Here is a 23,993-nt window from a genome sequence, read left to right as displayed (position 1 = left end):
CAATTTAAGCAGAAATATCATCGTCACTCACTTCCGTTTTGAACCGACTAGGTGATCTCGTGATAACGAGTTCGTCTCGAGTACAGGAGGCCAAAGACTTTGAAATTGTTATTAGTTGCCTCTCCGCTAAGCACGTGACAAAAAGGAGTAAGAGCCAATTAAGACTGGTCGGCTCTGAGTAAGAATAATGTGTCCATTTAAGGTGACATGTCCTCCTTTGGACTGTTACCCTGTGAACTAGCATGTAAAAAATCGTGCTCAGCGTGTCGGTCTAGTACAAAACACGGTGAATTGTCAAATAACATTAACATGTTCTCGTCCTGAATATGCATATTAATTTCCCACTGGACGTTAAGCAGCCATCTATCATCATAAATTCCTTTTCGTATAAATTGTAGAAATTATAATTGGCTTTTACTTTTGTAATTTTCTGTATAGAGTTTATTCATGACACCCGCAGTGAAAACAAAACTGGAAGTTGTTTTCTGTATTTATTTATCACTTACCTTTTTTCTAACAACAATTTTGAAATTTTTGAGATTTTTCAATGTTAACATTCCATCAAGTTTAAAGGTAAAAATTTTAGGTTTTGAAGTTGTATTCATAAAATAATATTCAAGGCAAAAAATTTAGCTACATTAAATAATTACATACTTGTTTATTAAATATCAGTATTCTAATTGTGTTTCTTTTAAATTATTTCACCCAACAATCTATGTAAGTCTGAAATAAATTCACACAGTACTTTTGTTGACTTTTATAATAATCTATCAAATTATGACATTCTATATTGTATGACTGAAAACAGTCACGTGACAACAAAGTATTTGTTTTCACATTATCAAGTTCTCGGAGAGCAAACTTTAAGGTCATGCCAGCTTTTTGAAAAGCCTATACTTAATCATGACTTCACAATGGTCTGACATACAAAATGTTCAACCTATTGCATAATAATATTTGAACTTAGACTTAATTTATTTTAATATTTAACAACAGTTCCATTCACATCTAGATGAACTGGTTCGTCTGGTAAGTTTTCTATCCTTTCATCCCAGTTCTCTACCAAAGGACCTGCGACTTCCACTGCCTTGCTAAAATGTAGTCCATTTTCTCTCCAGTTGATAGTCATTCCCGTTTTATTAGGAAAATTTGGATAAAGAGTTCTCTCGTTTTTACTGTATGCGTAATAAATTTGCCACATAGTCCAAATATTTTCATGCGTTCCTGCCTTGAACTCTTTTTTATACCACAGAGTTGGTAAAATGCCGGGAACTAGCGGCAGAAATGTTTTATTTTTATGAGCTTCCCTGAACCAATTTTGAAATCCTATCCAGTTATCCCTACTTGGTGAAAACCCCCATGAACCTAAAACAGGATAAAGAAAGACAATATTTTCGTCTGGTGCCTGAAGAGGCCCTTTTCCACCTCCGTGTTTTAGACTTGCTGCTTGTAAAGCATAGCCATTGACTTCCGGTCTATGATCATATTGCGCATGCACCTTTTTCAAATACCGATAGAAAAATGTTGAAACAGACAAATCGTCCTCTAAGATAACACAGATTTCTTTAGTGTCTGATGTTGGTCGCCATGTCCATATCCACTGACCATATATCCCGGCATGCTTTTTCTGAATATTTATGGTTTTTAGTCCTTTATCAAAATTAAAGTTTTTAGCCGTGACATAAGACTGTTCATCAAATTCATTATCTTTATTCCTATCAATCCATATTTCTATCACTACTTTGTCGTCTAAATAATCCACTTTGTTTAGAGATTCTAATAGTCTGCGTAAAGAGTGTGATCTGTTGAATGTAATAACAATTATCCGAGCGTCCACATCTGGGATATGTACAGGAGGAGGAGTTCCGAATGGGATTATTGCTATATGTGCATTCGGTTCGTAGTTCAGGGGTGCCTCAGTTTTTCGTGCCCTGAATTCTTTCGAGTCATATGGAATATTTTTATGTATGTCGTTGCTCTGAAAAAGAAAAAAATAGGTCTACACAATTGTTTGAAATAATTGAAAGTTCTTTATACGATTAAAGATCATTGTTAACTGTTCATTGTAACGTTTCGCCTCGTTTTGACTAAAGAGTTTGAGTTTCATTGGAACAGCTACAGCCACGGATAAAAGAAATGTCAACTCCAACTTGCTAACGAGTTATTCGGCTAAGAGTAAATTTACTAACATCAATCTAACTATCAATGGTGTTTTCATACTACTTGTAACTGGATAACAAACTTAATTAAATTTTTCAATGGCTTCAACGATGACTAATAATCCTATTATTTACAACTTAGATCAAAATTAATGGAAACTGACATGTTACCGGAATGTGCCCATATTTTGAAAAAAAAAACTATTTTACTTCTTTTAAAGATGTTATATAAGAGGGTCTGGTGGTGTCTTTCGTTTCTTTGTTCCATTTTTCTCTATTCTTTATTAATTCTGACAATTATTCTCTATTCTTTCTTTTTCAGCACCTGGGTATTCTCTATTATATAGATATAAGAAGATGTGGTATGAGTGCCAATGAGACAACTCTCCATCTATTCTCTATTTCTTTTCTATTCTTTAGATTTTTTGCAATTTTTGTGCAATTTTTGTCCATTATTCTCTGTTCTCTAAAGCCCATTCAGACCCTCATATAAATCTGAACAATATGGTTTTCTTTACTCGTTCTTTTTCAATTTTCTCCTTGTGCTCTATTTTTTGAAGCCCATTCCCTCGTTAAATGCAAGGATTTTTTACAAGTACTTTTTTTCCAACCAATTATCCACGATAAAATGCAACGATTTTCCACTGGTAATCTTTATCCGTATTTGACTGACTGATATTCTTAAAATCTACTAGTGTCTAGATGGGGTATATAAAAAAAAGAATATCGGGCAAAAAATGATACAATTGGGCAAAAAAATAATGAATCGATTAAATACGGAAGAGAAATAAAAAATAGAGAACTGTTAGCAAAAATGAAGAATAGAGAAATATAAAGAATAAAGAAAAATTACTTAGTAGCAAAAAATAATGAACAGAAAAATTTGGGCAAAAAATGAAAAAAAAAATACTGAAATGATGTACCCTTTCCACACCATTATTTAAGGCTAAACGAAAAATTCGGTGACATATATAAACAGTCAAAAGTAGCATTGTACACGTGGTCATACACCTTCCCCTTTGCCCATATAAGACGAGACCCAAAAACCGGAAACGGTTTCATGGCTAAAAACATTCAGGAGAGTTACGAATTAAACGTCAATGTACTGAGCGGTTATCCACTTTTGAAAGTACTGGGCACGCGTTTAGAGAATGGAAACGGGGAATGTGTCAACAACAACCCGACACAAGAGCAGAAATCAGCAAAAAGTAGATATAAGAAGATGTGGTATGAGTGCCAATGAGACAACTCTCCATCCAAGTCACAATTTATAAAAGTAAACCATTATAGGTCAAGGTACGGCCTTCAACACGGAGCCTTTGCTCACACCGAACAGCAAGCTATAAAGGGCCTCAAAAATGACTAGTGTAAAACCATTCAAACAGGAAAACCAACGGTCTAATCTATATAAAAAACGAGAAACGAGAAACACTTATGAACCACATCAACAAACGACAACCACTGAACATCAGGTTCCTGAAAAAGCTACAAATTGGTCGGCATCGCAGCGAGAAAATTCTGCACCCGGAGGCGGGCTTCAGCTGGCCCCCATAACAATAATTAAACGAGTTCATCGGAATGGACGCCACACTAAACTCCGAAACATACACATAAACAAAAAGAAAACAACACACACAAGGCTTACGAAGGATAGAGGTTCCTGACTTCGGACAGGCGCAAAAATGCAGCGGGTTAAACATGTTTGTGAGATATCAACACTTCCCTTATACCTCTAGACAATGTGGAATAAACAAACACACAGCAATACGCACAGTAAAACTCAGATTTAAAGAAGTCCGAGTCTGATTTTATAATAGGTAACAGAAGAAACTAAGAAAAATGACATTGATCAAAACAAATATTAATAATTATTAACAAAGTATTAATAGCAGTTACTGACATGGCAGTTTCAGGCCTTGATTAAACTGATCGGAAGATTATGTCTTCATCATATGAAAATCAACCACAATCCCTCCGGGTAGGGGTTCAGTATTATGCAAACAAAAACATACGTAAAGAACCCAACTCGCATCATGCCAACAACTGGTTTTATAACAAATGGTTTATTTCCGATGCAAAGACCCTTTGAGTGATTCAATATGTACTACCCCTTCCAATCCATTACCAATAACTAACATGTTGATTCTGTGAAAATGTCTGTACTATATATTCACATAGTTCGACCACCTAATGTAAGGTTTTTAAAATGAGACAACACAGTTTACATGTGATGGACAAAAAGTTAAATTGATGTATATGATGTTTAAATTTACCATTGAAATTTCGTCACATCTTTGATTACATATGTGTGTGCATAATGGTATTTTCACAACTTTTCCATTATTGATTGTCAGATATCTGTTGAGCTTGATCCTACATGTTTTAATAAAATTTCAATAAAAAATCATCAATCATCAACTACATTTTTGTATTTTTATCTTACAAGTGTATGAAAAATGAGTAATTGCAAGTTATATTGAAACTTATTTAGACGATGAAATCGACTTTAGTTTATGGAAAATTAATTGTCTTTTTTTTTTGTCTTTTAAGCAATCATATTTATTTACTATTCTTTTATTTCATTTGATTGGTAGTGCAAAATTGGGGTGATTTTCTTTTCTTTTTTTTTTCTTAATTATTATATTTAGCTCAAGTCCAGCGTTTCAGTTAAAAGAGAGGCGAAGGATACCAGAGGGACATTCAAACTCATGAGACGAAAAATAAATTGACAACGCCATAGATAAAAAAAAGAAAAAGACAGTAAACAAAACACAACATAGAAAACCAAAGACTGAGCAACACGGACCCTACCAAAAACTAGGGATGATATCATGCGCTCCGGCCAATTATGATCCAGAAATGATAAAATCAAAACAACATGTTGCTTTTCTTGTGACAAATATTACACAAGGGCATGTGACTGAATCGTTGGACCTGATCTAAATATGATTATTATAAATTCGAAACAAATTGAAACGTCGTTGGAATACGATTTGAAATACTTTTAGATGTTTTGCTGCATCTTGCATTTCATCAAATATCTGACAAAGCACCAACGATAGACAACCATATTTAGACAGAAACAGTATATACTCTTTTCTCAATAACCGGAATAATGTCGGTCATTATATTCCGCAAATCTCCGACTAGTCTCCGATTGCTGCATTAATCTATAGGCCGCTAGAGGGCGCAGAATTATTCGAGTTACTTTCTCAATGATTATTCATTGCATTCAGAACGAGGCTTTGGTCGATACTTACCGGTCGTGATCCACCAAACAAGTGAAAATTAAGTATATTCCAGTCATAATCTAGAAACTGTAGCAGCATAAACATCGCCACTACCCAAAGAATGATTTTTACTCCATTTTCGTTTGCTTTCATCCTGCCCATTTCCTAAAAAATAAGGAATTTTGTTTTTACTTTGCATTTCAATTTAAAAACATGGAATTATTTGAATCTGGAATAATTTTAAATTCTGGAAAATTGATTAGAAAATAATGATGAAAACTAACCCAACTAAATAGGGTTAGCCATGCGCGCATATCTAAGGTTATTTTTCCCCACTAATAAATCATTATGAACTAACTAACCCCCCTTAGCCATGGTCGCATGGCTAACCCTATTTAGGGGGTTAGTTTTCATCATACATTTCTCATCAATTTACCAGATTTCAAAAGTATTCCAGATTCAAATAATTCCTTGTTTTAAGGATGTACTTAGGTGAAATTAAAAAAATCTAGAAGTTAAAATTGATACTATAAGACGGAAGAGCTTTAGTTAAGGAACAAAATAATTTGGCTAAAAATATTGATAGGTTATCTCCTTTTCGAGATATTTGAGTTTTAAATAATGGCGGGAAAAGGCTGACCCTGACTTTTACCTCGTACTTTCATTGGTATCATTTGGGTCTCAAATCGAAAGAAAAGAAATCTAGAATCTGCTTAAATTTTGGTAAATGACCTTTTATGAGCTATTGAAGTCTTATATGAAAAGAAAAGTGGGTGTTATGGGGCAAAATATTTTACCGTGTATCGTAGAAAAAAAGCCAAGGAGTCCGAACATCTGACACAAATTCCTTAACCTCACCTAAGTACATCCTTAAAGCAAAGAAATCCTAGTAATGTCTACACACTAGACACACAATAAGATAAATTTCTTTTGTAGATGAACGTAATATTGGAGATGATGTTGTTGGAATGCCAGTTGTTTTTTTTTTAAATCAAAAGGAACTGTCTAAATTTGGTATTACTATATGAGGGTTTGGATTGGGGTTAACAGAATAGAGAAAATAAACCCCCCAAAAAAATAAATACTAGAGAATAACGGGGTGCTAAAATATAGAGTAAAGAAAAATGGACCAAATATATAAAGATTGATAGAGAAAAATGACCTTGAAAACTTAAAGAATACAGAAATGAAGGACACCCCCCCCCCCCCCCAAATCCAGACCCTCCTTTTACCGAAACATTAATAAATACAATAAAATATGAATAAAAGGAAATAAAGGGAATAGGTCAGTAAGACGACAACCCAACGACACAAATGACAAAACAAAATAAATAGAGGTAACACACAGACATCTACGATAGACCGCAGTCTTTATTATATGTGAGGCTCCAAATGGTCCCCAGTCCTGAAAATACGAATAAAACAAATTGTTGCTGTCACGTCCTGTCTGCGTTTTTGTTTGATGTTTTTCTTTGTATCCATCTGATGAGTTAAGCCTTTCAACTGATTTTTATAGTTTGTTCTTATGTTGTGCTGGTATACCACTGTCCCAGGTTAGGAGAGGGTTGAGCACTCACAAACATGTTTAACCCCGCCACGTTCTTCATGTGCCTGTCCCAAGTCAGGAGCCTGTAGTTCAGTGGTCGTCATTGATTTATGTCTGTCATGTTTGTTTTTCGTAAATTGTTTTGTTATAAATTAGGCCGTAAGTTTTCTCAATTGAATTGTTTCATATTTTCATTTCGGGGCCTTTTATAGCCGACTATACGGTATCTCATTGTTGAAGGCCGTAGTGTTGTCTATAATTGCTTGCATCCGCTTCTTTTGAACTTTGGTGGAAAGTTGTCTCATTGGCAATTGTACCACCTCTCTTACCTTATTTTAGAATAATCAAAGATGTTCCTTCAACACAAAATGTGCAAAAATGACAGAAAACACATTATGGCATAAGACGTCAACTAAGGGGACGATAATTAGATTTGGCAGGGGGAGGGGGCAGGATGATTTTTTTTTGTGGCCGGAATATTCATTTTCAACTGTTGTAGTTAAGCTTACTTACATATCCTTTAAAAATAAATAATTTCTGCATTTTGTTGAGCAGAATATTCATTTTCATCCTGTCTTAGGCAATGCTATTTTTCATATCTTACAAGTAAACTTGAGAATGGAAACGGCGAATGTGATAAAGAGATAACAACTCGACTAAAGAGCAGAAAACAGCCCAAGGCCACCAATGGGTCTTTAACACAGCGAGAAAATCCTGCACCCGCAGGCGGGGTTCAGCTGTCCCCAATTAAAACAAAAATATGTACTAGTTCAGCGAAAATGGGCGTCACATTAAACTCCGAAACATGTATATTAACCAAAATTTTAGAAAAGGCCATGATCCGGTGTTAAGCTATTTTTTTCAGATCTCAATTCTCCCCCGTTTGATTTTAGATAAGTGCATAGAATAATAACAAGAACACACTTATCAGAAAAACGATATAAAGATAAAAAAAATCAACAATGAATTATATATATGTCGAATCAACAATGAATTATATATATGTCGAATCAATAAATGCTTATAGTACTTAAAACTTATGTTCGATTGAGTCCGTTTATATGTTGTTATGACTAGAATTTAAGTTGCAAGAAAAAAGATAAAACATGAGAAAAGTACCGCCTATATAAGTTTTACAAAATTTCAAACGTTTTACAAATTTACATTATTTTAAACCCATTGCCCTTTTAATAAAGCTTTTTTTTTAAATAAAATCTGGTTATTTTGTTTAGTGTACTTCATTTTTTTTTTGTGTATACATTTTCGAGATAGATTTCAATTAAGAATTCTCTCGGTCGCAGAAGTTAAACCGAATTTCATAATCTTATACAGTGTACCTTCTTATACACACTCATATCAGCCGCTGCATTGTAACATAAAAAATACAGCCCAAAACTAAGGCTATTTATTCTAACTTCAAGATATATAATATTAATAAGATATCTCATATAGTTTATAAGATCTCTTATATAGTTTATAAGATCTCTTATATAGTTTATAAGATATCTTATATAATTTATAAGATATCTTATACAGTTTATAAGATATCTCATATAGTTTATAAGATCTCTTATATAGTTTATAAGATATCTTATATAGTTTATAAGATATCTTATATAGTTTATAAGATATCTCATATAGTTTTCTTTATAAGATATCTTTTAAATTATATAAGATATTTTATAAACTATATGAGATATCTTGAAGTTAGTATAAATAGTAAAACGGCTTGCCATACAAAATATTGATATTCGTATTTTAAAAATGGCCAAGCGGGAAGCAGCATCTTTAAGAAACCAATCTTCATAAAAAATCAAATGTGTTTATATCAAACGAATAGATGAACAAATAAAAATAAACAAACAAATAGACAGATAAAAAGATGAATAAATGAAAAAATAAATTATTTTACTTATAAAAATTATACAAGTAAAAAACACTTATAATTTTGAAAAAAAATGAAACTTACTGTAATTTTCTTTTGACAGGCTATTACCAGACCTTTCTTTATTCTTATGAAAAAATTATGAAAGTGATCTCCTATCAATGAGACCAGAAAGTCACAAACAGGACCTTTGCATACGCGTAATGACGATTATAGAAGGATGTGTCTTGTTAAATCGTTATTAAATAAACAGTCAATGAAGGTAAAGGGGTCCCGAACAGGATGCAGACAACTACATGTAATCTTAATCTTAATTATTTGTTATAATCCAGTGTATGATACAAACAGGAAATATTTTTATCAGATTTATATGTACGTTACGTTTGAAAATATTATTGAACGATTATAAAAATACTTTTGACTATTCAGCTGTACATTACGTTTGAAAATATTATTGCACGATTGTAGTCTTTCAGCATCACCATGTTCGCGCTGCGTTTAAAAATACCAGTGAATAAAAGTATATTTTGTTTAAAAAAAGTTCTCAATTACTGTAAGTTGTTTTTAATGCGCTTTTTCAATTGACAGCAAACCGGATTTTCCTGGATGAAAATGATATTTGGAAATCTGAATTCCCAAACAGGATCAAGTAAAAAAATAAATGAGTTTTTGTAGGCTTCATAAATGGGAAGGTCAAACTGATCTATTTATTATAAGTGACATAATATTGGAATTTAAGAAGGTAGGAATAAGAAGTCATGAAGTCAATGATGAAAGAAATACCCGGTATGTCAATGAGATTATAACCTTTTTGATATGAAACCATAGAATTTTGTGGTCACTCCAATAAAAGAGAGGCGAAAGATACCAGAGGGACATTCAAACTCATTAATCGAAAACAAACTGACAACGCCATGGCTAAAAGAGAAAAGGACAAACAGACAAACAATAGTACATAAGACACAACATAGAACTTTCCAGAAACCCAATTTCAAACGGTTGTCGTCTGGTTATATATGCATGGAAGAATGATAGTCTGTAAATTCATCGATGAGCTTGGCCTTAATGAAGTGGATGCAAAGTACACCGAACTTTTCAACTGCTCAGTTTGTTTGAACTGGTCAATATTGATATCTTCAAGAAGAACTGTGTAATAATTGGGTGTCATCACAAAACGTATTGTATTATAAATTTTGTCCACATTGGTTGATGGGTGACCATGACCTTCATTTAGTCACAGGAAACAACATATCTAAATTTGAAAAGATTTCGTCAAAGCGTTATCAAGTTATTGCACGGACAACGCTCTAAGTATCACTGTTCACTACTGAAAGGTCTACAACTCAACAACGATAAAAGCTAAAATCGTGAAAATCAAACTGGACCTTCATTTAGTCACAGGAACCAACATATCTAAATTCGCCGCCGTACACCCCCAAATCAATAATCGTTATCATAAAAAAGCTTCTGCCAAATTTTCATAAAACTATATGAAGGTTTGACAAAGTAGTTGATATGTAACAAACTTTAACCCGTGACTGTGTCTATTTTTAAACTGTAAAAGTCCAATAATGTATAAGTAAAATACGGAAAAATGAAAATATATTTTGAAACTCCGAAACAGTGGTGACGTTGGCTAAACTATCAAAGTCAACGTAGTGTAGCAAGGAGGACGTTACCACTGTTTCGGAGTTTGATATATTTTTAATTTTTACTCTTGATACTTTCATTTGTTCATAAAAAAGCTTCTGTCCAACTTGAGTAAAATTCAATGAAAGTTTGACAAAGTTATTGATGACTAAAAAAAAAACTTTAACCACAGACTGAACCTTAATGTTTGCGACACCGAAACCGCCAACGACGGAATCTGGGATCGCTATGTCTAGCTCTTGCAGGCTCGACAATAAGAATATGATTGCCAATGAGACAACTATCCACCAGATTGACGTAGACTTTTGTTGTTTTTTTTTCATTGACTGGTCGAGATAAAAACTGGGAGAGTTGAGTATACCGACTCATGGAAATGTTTGTGGATACATGTATTACATTTACATAACACCGTTTTGATATGCATATGATATTTGCCGCGACCGTTAACTTGACACCAAACTACCAACATTTTCTGTCTGACAGAAGTTCAGTAGCGGATTCAGGGGGGGGGGGTTCGAGGAGGGCGTACGACCCATTTTGATCGAAAAAAAAATATTTTTCGCATAATTTTGTTTTTTGGCTGGGCTTTATTTTACCAGTGAGAGGATTTATGCCCCCCTCCCCTCATTGGACCCCATGATTCGTCCATGTAATCTGTCTTTGTTTTTACTTATATCTTAGTGTTTAATTATTTGATATTGATGTGAAAAATGTTGTACTCATTGTAATATTTAGTAACAACTTGTCCAGACTTTCGTTTAAACGATTGAACCGCTATGTGTTCTTTGTCTTGTTTTATTTCTTTGTGTGTGTGTGTGGGGGGGGGGGGGGGAGTTACTTCTGTCTCGTTAAAGAATAAATCGCAATCCAGCAGTTTACAACTTCTTTTTGACCCTTTAGATCATATAGATATTCACATGTAAAGGTAGTCGTACATCCCGGATTTTCAATCATTTTTTAGTTTGAGGGCTCCTTTGTGTTAGTGAAAAAACACGCTGCAGAAGCAATAACTTTATAAAGTGTTAGTTTTCAGATATACATAGCGTTAAGATACGGAATTCTCTGTAAATATCTATATAAAGGTCAATAGACAATAACAATTTGACAGCTTGCTTTCTTAGAAATTATTTAATCAATATTAAAATTTTGACAATAAATCTTGTTTTCAGTACAAAGATGTATATTACATAATATTTAAAGTTTATATTAGGAAAAAAAGCTATGTTTATTTGTAAATGTTTGAATGACCTTTTAGTCCTGTGAATTTTCGTTCTACATTCGCATAAATTATTAGGTGAAGAGATCTTCTTGTTTTTGGTTTAAAGTGGCAAAGACCTCACGGAACGCCCGTTCGATTTTCTGTGGAAGGGACACAAGTTCAAGTTGAAAATAAATAACTTTGCACAAGACAGGTTGAAAACGAATATTCGTCAACATAAAATGCGTGTAGCAATTATGTTCAAAAGTGAAAATAAATTTTCGCGCCAAAAATAAGCACGCATAGCAACATATGAAAATGAAAATTCAATCCGAAAAAAAATCTCCCCCCCCCCCCTTTCCCCTCCCTCCCCCGAATATCAAATCAATTTCAAACGTTTTTTATTATTAAAAAAAAAGTTATAATCTTTTAAAATATGTTATTTCAGCATGAAAGTTTTTATTTTCTGGTCCAACAACGATATGGTACTTGTAGGACCTAGGGTGAAGTATTTTTTTTCAAGTATAATCGGATCAAAGAAAGTCAAATAAATCATGAAAGCATTACAAATATAGCAGGAAGTAACTTCAGTTCTAGTAGAATTCGCTAAAACTACATTTATGTAAATTTAAAAGCCGTTTTTGCATGTTTTTAACTGTTGTGTTATAGAAGTCTCAGTATTTGTCAATGGCTTTTATGTACACTATGGTTAGTATTATATCATTACAGAACCGTGAGCTCTATATGTAGAAATACCACCTCGGCATGCAGTAGTCTCGTCGTAACATGATCGCCTCGAGTGCCGTTAGGGGGAGGTGGGTCGTGGGATCGAACCCTTGCAGGGTCACTCTAAGACTTGTAATTTTGGGTTTAGGCCATGAAGTCAGTTTGGGTCTTGGACGTTTCGGCCATGGAGCAAGTTCGGTCTTGGTCGTTTCGGCCATGGACCACTTCGGACATAAAATAAACGTCGTTTCCACAATACATTTACTTTATATAAACAGAGATTTGTTTTGTTTGAAATTTCATTTGTATTCCTTTTATCCTTTTATAACTTTAAAAAAAAAATTACTTTATTACACATTTAGTACTACCGTTTAATTTTAATTTATTTAATTCTTTTAATTTATATTTTTTTTACCACTCAAACTGTCGGTAACATTCATTATCTTATATATAGATATTGTCATGCTGAAAAGTATTACGGTTATTTCTTATATTTTAACTAAAAACTTTTTTTATAAGGTTAACAATTTATCGTATTTGTTTACTTAATGATTTTTTTTTTTTTTTTAAATTCAAAGTTAATTAGTTGATTGCAGATAACACATACAGTTATTTTTCATAATTGGTGTGATAATTAAAATACAATGTTTTCCTTTGAAGTTGTAATTTGCCACGTTTCATAAATAATGGTCTTTAAAGAGTGCGACAGTCCCAAGCGGAGCCCAAGCTTATGCAAACTTTGCCTGTTATGGAAAATGATAAAATCATATACTCAATTTGAGACATTCCTTTGATATTCCGCCTTGTACTTATAAAAGCTGAAGGCATGGTCTCCCAGTTTTTATTTCCTCTATTATGTCGTTTCCATGTGCTTACTGTGAGAAGGAGGTTCGTCCTCGACAGCATGCCTTTGAGTGTGAGACTTGTTCTTGTTGGCAGCATCGTCTTTGTAACACAGGTTAGTTGTATTTGATTATTTTGTATTTAAGGTAAAAGAACAGTAAAATGGCTATGTCACATATTTCGGAAAAGGTGGTCAACGTAAACTTTATCTGGAAATTTAAAAAAAAATAATTGATCTCTTCTTTTACTGAAATATTACTGATTGATTTTATTCAAAAAATAGGTGAACTTTTGTAAAGAAAGTACATAAAATCGAAAAAAAAAAACGTTCTTAACGTCTTTAATTCATATCATGAAATCTCATATTAAAAATCCGAAGATTTTTTTCTTTAAAAAAACTACATGTTGTTGATACATTGATTTCCGTGGAATGGATGTAAAAAAAATATGGTGTATATTAACCATTTATAGTAACTTGACCTTTCAACTTTACACCCAAGACATTATTTTATAAATGAAAGAATATCCCATCAAATTACTTTCGGAGTCATTTGTAAAACGTTTTTTGAAATCTTCTGCTTCTTCCTTCTGTAACTTTCTCCTGTGGTTAGGAGCACATCCATTGTCTAATTTTTACAGTACGCTTATAGCACACGGACGAAAATAGCTAAAATCACTCTGGTATTAAAAAAAAATTATAAAAAAGGATTGGTTTTATCATTATCGTTTTGGTATGTCAGATATGGTACATGTAAAAATAATCATATTGCACAGATTTTTAATGAAATTCCGTTATTTTAATTTCACTCGTAATTGCATGATTATGGAACATATATGAAGTTTTGATAATTCAATGCGTCTTTTTGTTATCATATATGGTGGTAGAAAAGATCAGAAAAATATCTTTTGATTTAGCATAAGTCAAACCATTGAAGTATTATATTGACGTCAATATAATAATTCCATGGTCAAACATACAACACAAGCTCTAAGGAGCTTTTGACCAAATATAAAAAGGGTAAAAACAGTCTAAGATATAAAAAACAACATGCAAAGTTGAATCTCACACATAGAATGATTTAAAAATTAAGCAGCAAAATTTATTTAGAATGAAATGAAAGCATGTTTAACCTATTCAAAAATTTAAAAATTTAGATTAAAAATATGGTTAACTATTTTAATAAAAAGATTACTTATATAAAAGTCGAATAAAAAGTTTGGAACTAATTAAAGTATATGCTTCCTGGGACTATTATACTAACAAAAAATCAATAAACCGCTATCAAGGCAATGAAATCTCAACAGATCGATCAGTTTCCAGTCCCGTTAGTATAATAGTCCCAGATGCTTCGAGATTTAGAAACGTCAATGAACAAAATATTTTCAACGTGCATTGATTACCTTATTTCTGGAAATATTTGTCAGTGACTAAACAATTTTTTTTGTTGTTGTTGGTATAAAATTGATATTTTACTGTGTGCTTAAGGTTGCGCGGGAATATAAACATAAATGATATAGAATTTGCTCATGCTTTGCCAAAATATAGGCTATATTGTGACAGGTTCAAAAATATAATAAAATTTATAGGTCATCGATCTTCTTTAGTGAATAAATGACACATTTTGTATGAATTATACACACAAAAAGCATCATTATATGAAGAAAAGGTAGAGTTTTGAAATAGAATATGAGAAGACAGCTCTTATAGAATGCTCTCAAAATATCAAAAGAAAAATTGTGTCACTGTACTTTTGATCCTTCTATAACATAAAATAAAATAATTTCATGAAGATTCCGTTATAAATTATACTTATTCTGAGTTACCCCCTTTAATAGGCACAATTTAAAAAAATTGATATCAAGCAAAACTATAATTATTCTACTTTAAAAAAAAATTGAGTGATAATATAAACATAGATTACATTAATTTGTTTATCCAACTAGTAAGTTGCATTCCTGCAATTTGCTGACCTAATTAAAATACTGGACCTACTGTGTTCTGCTATTTAACAATTTCAGATTGAGGAAAACACACGAACTATTTTAAATTTCATTTACATTTTAGGTGTTTCACTTGCTGATTATAGAAGACTGGTGTGCAATGAGGTAGAAATGTTTTTTGAGTGTTGTAAATGTTCCCCAGTATTGGAATGTGCATCAGAGTGGGAACCAGTTGTAGAAGATGAGCAACCTAAGGTAAGTTATAATTCAAATATATTGAGGGTCTTTAAGGTAGATTCACTGTATGCCGCCATCTTGGAATGTACAATAGCAATACACAATCAGTCTAGTTCTTTGCCTTTATCTTCAAATTTTGAAACAGATTTGCAATTCATGTGTAACACTACTTAATTGTATAAAGGAAAATTGTGATTCATTGCATCATCCAAAATATTTAAACAAAACCGAATATTTATGTTTTTACAAGGATTTGTATAGTGAGACTCTCATTATACAAATCCTTGGTTTTTAGAATCAATTTTTCAACTTGTCCATTTAAGGGGAGATAACTCTTAATGTAAAAAAATATAAATTAATTATGTATACTTTAAATTTGTAGGGTAATTCCTTTATCTTTAAAATAAACGCTTATTAGGTAAATTTCTTATGAAAATGATAGCACTATTTAATTTCTATGTAATTTGGGGATTTATTTATTCTGTGCAGCGTTCATTTCTGTAATCAGTATTGTATTTTTATTTAAATATTTTATTTTCCACTGTTATTTCATTATACTTTTGCACCCCATTATTCTCTTTTTATTCTTTTTGGCCATTATTCTCTATTCTGTAAACCCGGTCCAGACCTCATATATCACCCATGGATTTTCTTTTTTTATTCATAACGTAACAAATAATACGTTATATATTTTTACAAAACGTTTGAGTGTCGAAATCAATTTATTCAAATTTCAATTTGTTCTCATACTTTTTCAATTCTTAATTTCCATTCTATCGTAATGCTGAACCATGTGACAATAAGCACATAATAAAGTGATAGTCTTGTTTGCAAATTATCAAATCAAATTACAAGATGATTGGTTGAAAATGTGAAGGACCGACTCGGGCCTCGTGTGTGCTCATTTTTCCCCCAATTGTATTTTCATTTTCCCACTTCTCTTTTTTCTTCATGGACTCGAATTGTTTACCCCCAATATCCCACATCACAGAAGTGTGCCATCTCCCTCAGCAGACATACGTCTTTGGCAAGAACATATTATCACTAAGCTAATCTAATAATCCAATTAATCATACACACGTATATAAATGAATGAATATTTATTGCATTAAAAACAACATTGCTTATGCAAAAAATCTATTACAGTATACATAGAACAAATAAACTACTAGTATGCAGAGATAACTTATTATAACACATATTTTTGTACAACATATAATTTGTGATCTGAAATTCATTACCGCCTTTAGATAATTACAAATTTCTTTGAAAAGCTTTTTGACCCAGCTTTTAACAAACAAACAAATAACTTTCGCGTATATGTCCATGAACAATAAAATCTTAGTAAAAAAATACATTTCAGTGCTTTTAAACAGGACAAATCAACACAAAATGATAATCATCTTCAATGTTGTTCATTTTACAACATCTATAAAAAAGATTGTTTTTAGGAACATTAATTGTCATATGGACCTGTTTCTAAATTCAATTTTAAACTTTCACTACGTAATTTGGTAAGTATATTGGTATTAAAATCATATGCAGTGGTATCAATTCTCTATTGTAATACTAATTATAATCTCATTCACTACACTGGAAGTTAAACAACCAACAATCAATCAATCAATCAATCAATCAATCCACTACAACATTATTATAATATTTTAAAGCAAGGATTTGTAAAGTAAGACTATAACAAATCCTTGTTTAAAGCAAAAATAAAATGGAATAAAATTGAGAATGGAAATGGGGAATGTGTCAAAGAGATAACAACCCGACCTAAGAGCAGAAAGAGCCGAAGGCCACAAACGGGTCTTCAACACAATGAGAAAATCCCGCACCCGGAGGCGGGCTTCAGCTGGTCACTAAACAAAAATGTGTACTAGTTCAGTGAAAATGGACAATAAACATTGTTGTAATATTCTGTTCCGACATTTTTTGTTAAAATCTATATGTTAAAAATATGTATTCAACAAGTTGGTTTTTGTTTCAGAACGAGAGAGACATCGCTCTGGTTGACGCCCTAGAAAAGTCCCTTGGTCCGTTGTCATCCGAAGCAGCAGATGTGTCAATTCCAGACTTATCGTTCAACATTTCTATAGAGTTTGATCGTTAAGTTGTTGAAAGGTATGGTTATATATAAAATACCATAAAAAAGTTATATATTATTATTTAAAGTAGATGTCTAATTGTTCGACGATATTTATGTTTTTTTAAATTCTGAAGACCTACTTTCAAATCTCAATAAAAAATACTAGGGGTCATGGACCTCGTTTTTTCATTGAAATAAATTGAAATAAACGAAATCACTATCTGTTATATTATATGTGTTATATACGGAGAAATTATTTTTCCTAATTGAAGGAACATAAAACGATATACTTGATTGATTAAAACTCAATGAAAGAATTCTTTTCATAAATACTTCCTAAATATCAAATAGAAAAAGGGGGTCTCGGCCCTTATTTTTTGAAAAATAAAAAAATAAAACAAATTGTCCTAGCTAATTCAGTATGATTATCTGCCCTTAATTTCTTAAAGATTTGTTTTTCTTTCTGGAAACTTAACATTTAACCGTTGGATAGTTTAAAGTTTAAATATGTTTTTGTTGCACATTGAATAATTTTGCAACATGCCCAGAAGGGATGCTCAGAAAAAGAAACCCTCTTAACGAAGGATTGTGATTATAGGATCATTTGAAAACATCGAAAAAGGTTACTTACTATTTATTTTACAATGTATACATATACAAAAATAATTTAAAAAAAACACACACCATAACTCAGTAATTTATTGATTTTCCTTTTTAGTGACACAGATGACTCTGATTCCTTCACCGAAAACCATGACCAATCAGATTCCTTCATCGAAGACAGACCTGTGACCTTTGAGGTAGTTGACAGTGGTACGATGAGAAAAACAAAGAAGTTGGTCAGCAGTGATGGCTATTCATACACAGTAAAGGTAATTTAACTAACTGCATTACAATAGTATTGGGGTAGATGGATGTTAAACTTGTTTGTTAAATGCGTTAATTTTATTTCAATTCGATAAACTAATCCGGCCGTGAAATTGGCGATGAATTTCATTATATTTTAGAATGTTCGGCAATAAACGATAGAAGACAAACGCTTTTTTTTATACATTAATTAATGCCTAGAATCTCCTGGGTACCCACTTTATGTCTTTACTTTACATTCGTAATTTCATTTTATGATATGAATGCTAATTTATTTGTGTATGTTTCTTAACCATTATACATTGGTTTACGAGAATACAGATTAGTATTGAGAAATCTAGCTTCTCAGTGATCAACATAAGTTTTTGTTAAACTGCTATATATCCTATTATAGTCAAAGTGTTGGGTACCCTCATTAAATACTAACTTTATATATATACAAGGCCTAATTGGTGTTAAATGTGATACAGTATTTTGCTGTCAAACATTTGATCTTGTATCAAATAAAAAAATTAACTTATTTTTTCCAGAATGCTACATCACGTACAATCAACTGGAGATGCAGTGTTCGCAACAAGACCATCTCCTGTAAAGCAACTGTTGCACAGAGGGACCAGCACTTTATTCGAGGAGCTAAGCCACATATCCACCCTAATGACCCTGGTGTTGTAAAAAAGACAAAGATAAGAGCTGAGGTAATTTATAAAAACATTGTAAATATTTATATCAAATATCTGTTAGTGGTTAATCTTTTAATGTTTCTGATTCATATACTCTTTGACATTTCAATGATGAATAATAAGATAGCTCAAATTTAAAATAAGGAGATGCGGTATGATTGCCAATGAGTAAACTATCCACTAGAGACCAATGTTTACAACCTATAGGTCACCGTACGACCTTTAACAATGAGGACAACTCTTATAGTTATTAATTAAATGTGGAGCACTTATACATCTTTTATGCCGGGACAAAATAACACAAAATGGTGGCTTGCTACGTCACAAAAGTCAAGTGATGTCTTATATACTTTGTTAAATATTCTTGATCTTTTCAGGTCATGACAGAAGCTGTTGTTCATGCCCATAAGTCTGCTGCTGACATTGTAAAAGAGAAAATACACAACAACATCATTGGCGAAGACCTCAACCTCCCAAACACTAACAACCTTACCAGAGCAATCAACAGACTTCGACAGGAGCGCCGTCTAAAGGAACCTAGAGATTTAAACTTGAGGTACTTAATCAAAGCTAAGATTTGTCAATAACACAATTGTTCATATTTTTTTTTAATAAGATAGACATAGATGTAAAGTACTATGGGGTCTTCAACAATGAGCAGAACCCACACCAATGTTATGAGAAAAAGATGAAATTGATATCAATTTATCATTATATAATACTAGAAAACGCACAGTAGCTTTTAGATACGGATGTAATTATACTAACCGTTACGCGTCTGACATCATTTATTTTATTGCTTATATTTGTATAACATTACATGTATGTGTCAGTTAAATCGATAATTTTGATTGGCTTAAAACAATCGCGAGGCACACCCATATAAAATTTTATTTCCGTGTAAAAGTAAACAGCTACACGTGCTGTACACGTGCTATCCGTGACCATGTTTAAACTATATATATATATGCATAATTAAACAAACGAAAAGCTTGATATAACTCTTAATTTCATGATTGTAGTATAAAGATATTTATTTTATTCCGCATATTCCGTATAAAATTCAACAGCTATACATGAATACACGTGACAATGTTAAAACAATGCACAGAAAACAAACGAAAAGATTGATATAACTCTTAATTTCGTGGTTAAAGAATAAAAATATAATTATAAGAATTGGATCGTGTGCGCATTTTTAATATGAAGCGCGGAAATGATCTTCAGTCGAATCTGATCCTTTTACACCCCAACAAAATTATATAAAGAAGCATTCAATACTTAATTGTTTTTAATTTATTTTGAAAATAATAGTGATTATACTTGTTGAAATACAGTATTGCATACATGTATGTACTGAATTGTGTAATTAAGTTAAGCTATTTGTATATGTTTTTACATTTTTGTTCCTATCCTGTAGGTTAGCATAGACGCTTGAATGGTAAATGGTTGACACATCTATTAGTAGGCGAACACCATGAACTGAACAAATTTTGTTTGTGAATTCTATATGTTTTTTCTGTTTAAACGACAGAGTCTAGTGCTTTATATGATAGTATCTGTAACTAATTGTTTGAAATGAACATTGATAATCGCGGGCCTTAATATGTTTGTGTATTCTGCAATGTTTCGTGTGAGTGTTTTTTACGTTATAATGTATAGTGCTTTATATGTAACCATTCTAAATTGTTCTTGTTATTAACTGTTATTTGATGATACTCTTTGTAAACAATAAAGATATGAAATATATTCATTTTCTTTTTTCAAATCGATCATTTGGCATATATATCTGGGGTAATATACCTCGAGCTTCAACATAACGATACAAAATTAAAAATTACAAGTATAAATTTTATTTTGATTCAGCATATTGATAAACATTTGAACATAAGCTCTGATGGGCTTCTCACCGAATATAATGAAAAAAAAACCAACAACATTCAACATACAACAAAGAAAAAAAGTACAAATTAAGTACAAATGCGTACTATACACGGTCGAAACGGTAATTACATTGTCAAGGAATTCCGACCAAGTTCTGTACCTGGCTCTACTTGCTGTGTCATTCTAACAGTGCACCGTATTTATCTTTATTGAGAAAGGGTTAATATATATAATAAAGAAATATCCAAACATTGATAGAAAAGAACATTTATAAAAAATGTATAATGGACCGAAACGATCAAGGCCGAATCGACCATGACCGACAGGACATTGGAAGGCGTCACAGCAAAAAAGACGTCATAATTATTTTGCCTAGTTCTCGTCCTGAATATGCATTTGATTTTCCACTGGAATCTGCCACCCATCTAACTGTAGTACTAATGTACTGTTTTTTGATAGTAATGACACAAAGTATTGATAACCCCAACTATAAGTCTTAGCAGAACTACATTATAAAAATAAAGAGATGTGATAAGATTGCCGATGAGACAACTATCCACCAAAGTTCAAAGGAAGTGGATGTAAGCAATATTAAGCAACCGTACGGCCTTCAACAATGTCACGATTAGGTAAACATGAAGTTGATATGTAATGGGATCCTGGGACTTTATGAGGGAATGCCTGTTGGGGGACCTTCTTTTCTGTATTCTTTAATTTTTTCGCTCATTATTCTCTAGCTTTAAAAATAATGGCCATTCTGTAATTACTTGATAACTGTATTCTGGACATTGTTCTTTTATGTAATCAATATATATATATGTTTACCCAATTTTTGTAATTTTTGCAGATATTCTTTATATTTTAGCTCCCCATTATTCTCTTCTCCTTAATTTTTTTCCCAGTTCATATTCCTTATTTTCCACCATTATTATCTATTCTGTAAACCCTATCCAAACCATCCTATATAACTACAATACATAATGTAACGTGAAAATTCATCACATGGTAAAACATGCTTACACGAAACTTGATATCCGTCAGATGGACAGACAGACAGGTGTAGTATACTATGACTAGACTGTCAGTTATGGCATGGTATAGGTTGCAAAAATTTGATATTTTTCATTTAAATGCAATATTTCTTATTTAATTGGTATATATCTTCATTTAAATGCAATATTTTTTTATTTGAATGGTATATTTTTTCATTTAAATGAAATATTTTTTATTCAGATGGTATAATTTTTCATTCAAATGGTATAATTTTTCATTCAAATGGTATAATTTTCGTTCAAATGCAATATTTTTTATTCTGATGGTATAATTTTTCATTCAAATGGTATAATTTTTCATCAGATGGTATAATTTTTCATTCAGATGGTATAATTTTTCATTCAAATGGTATAATTTTTCATACAAATGGTATAATTTTTCATTCAAATGGTATAATTTTTCATTCAAATGGTATAATTTTCGTTCAAATGCAATATTTTTTATTCAGATGGTATAATTTTTCATTCAAATGGTATAATTTTTCATTCAGATGGTATAATTTTTCATTCAAATGGTATAATTTTTCATACAAATGGTATAATTTTTCATTCAAATGGTATAATTTTTCATTCAAATGGTATAATTTTCGTTCAAATGCAATATTTTTTATTCAATTGGTATAAAATGTCATTTGAATGCAATTTTTTTTATTCAATTGGTATAGTAGTTTTTTATTTATATGCAATAATTGCATTATGGGAAATTCTTTGACGTCATAAGGTCAAATTTGCAACAACGTTTGTGATTGGTCGGTAATTGTTTGGATTTCTCCCCTTTCTTTCTAAACTTGAGTGACCAAGAATTAAAAAACACGTCAGAATATCGTCCCTCTAACTAAATTTGGCGTTCGTGTGAGTTCGTGCATTGGCTATTAATGCCAATAATGGCCAGGACGAGCAAAAAATGCGAGTGACAAATAATAATAATTAATTTGACACACAACTTGTTCATGGATAGAAACAGATGCCTGCGTGCATAGCAAAAACACATCCAATGAAAACCTTTTCTGAAGAAACTCTCCTACAGTCTACACATTGAAATAAAAAAAAATACATAGCTAGCCCCCCTCCCCCTTCTAAGTCCAGATACATGTAATCATAACGTTCTTTAGTGCTATATCATTTTTTACTTTTCTTGATCCTCAGAAACGTTGCAGGTAGGCACACATGAAAAAAGAATAAAAAGCATCCAGGACGTTACAATTATTTGGACTAAGCCCCCTCTTTTTTACTACATGTAGAAAAAAAATCACCTAATTACGACAGCAGAACCAGAAACCCACAAGTAGAGAAATAAGCTGTTATACTCCGGAACTAATTCTTTAATAAAGACAATTCAGGATAAATTGGAACCAGTTACTTACCCATGTTACAACAATAGTCCTATGACATAGGACTTCACTATATGAGGCGTGAACTTCATATTTAATACTATCTATAATATGTGCTCTCATGTCTTATGCTGCAAATCATTTTACATTTAGGATTCGTTGCTGAGCTTTTTTTTACTGTTCTCGTCTCCGAATCCCTTAAATAGATTTTTTTTCAAGCCCCACAGTAGTTCAATAATTACTATATGTCTTTGCATAAATAAGTATGCAGGGCATATTTCAAAACATATTTTATCTTCAGGACTTTTAAATGATTTACTTTTCAATACTGCATTGGGAAGGGGGGTATACAAGTTTATTTTGTGACACATTACATAATATAATTAGGTATCCAACAAATTATATGATTGTACGTTTAGCTATTATCTGGACCCGTACAAAATGTTTATAATTAGACACATTTAACCGGGGCGGATCCAAAACCTCGGTGTCTAGAGGGAGGGGGGGAGTAGGTTCAAATTTAGATATTTGCATAGAGATGTATATATGCGAGTATTGGCAGTAATGGTTATGGTGTGTGTGTGAGGGTAGGGGTTTCAGGTCAAAGATCGTTTCTATAATTCTATATCTTTTAGTTTTTACCATTTTACTCTATTCTTTATCCTTTGATCT

General features: G+C 31.9%; 2 protein-coding genes across 3 annotated transcripts; one reads left to right on the top strand and one right to left on the bottom strand.

Annotated features, from left to right (window-relative positions):
- Window positions 1-643: 643 nt before the first annotated feature.
- LOC127721249 (uncharacterized) lies at window positions 644-9,309 on the bottom strand. 2 transcript variants are annotated; one of them, XM_052227926.1, is made up of 3 exons: window positions 8,905-9,309; window positions 5,420-5,554; window positions 644-1,978 (listed from the first exon to the last, which is right to left on the bottom strand). In XM_052227926.1, the coding sequence occupies exons 2-3, from the start codon at window positions 5,549-5,551 to the stop codon at window positions 980-982; spliced, it is 1,131 nt and encodes a 376-aa protein (XP_052083886.1). In that variant the 5' UTR covers window positions 5,552-5,554; window positions 8,905-9,309; the 3' UTR covers window positions 644-979. The 2 variants fall into 2 exon arrangements, with proteins under 2 accessions (XP_052083886.1, XP_052083887.1); XM_052227927.1 differs by lacking the exon at window positions 8,905-9,309 and having other exon boundaries at window positions 5,420-5,608.
- An 8,923-nt stretch (window positions 9,310-18,232) lies between these two features.
- LOC127721252 (uncharacterized) lies at window positions 18,233-20,803 on the top strand. Its single transcript, XM_052227930.1, has 4 exons — window positions 18,233-18,379; window positions 18,905-19,069; window positions 19,432-19,610; window positions 20,475-20,803. Exons 1-4 carry the CDS (start codon window positions 18,326-18,328, stop codon window positions 20,482-20,484), a joined length of 408 nt encoding a protein of 135 aa, XP_052083890.1. The 5' UTR covers window positions 18,233-18,325; the 3' UTR covers window positions 20,485-20,803.
- Window positions 20,804-23,993: the final 3,190 nt, after the last annotated feature.

The sequence above is a fragment of the Mytilus californianus genome, unplaced genomic scaffold (genome assembly GCF_021869535.1).
Source record: "Mytilus californianus isolate M0D057914Y unplaced genomic scaffold, xbMytCali1.0.p SCAF_12, whole genome shotgun sequence".
Taxonomy (NCBI): Eukaryota; Metazoa; Mollusca; class Bivalvia; order Mytilida; family Mytilidae; genus Mytilus; species Mytilus californianus.
This window is presented reverse-complemented; position numbering and strand designations above follow the sequence as displayed.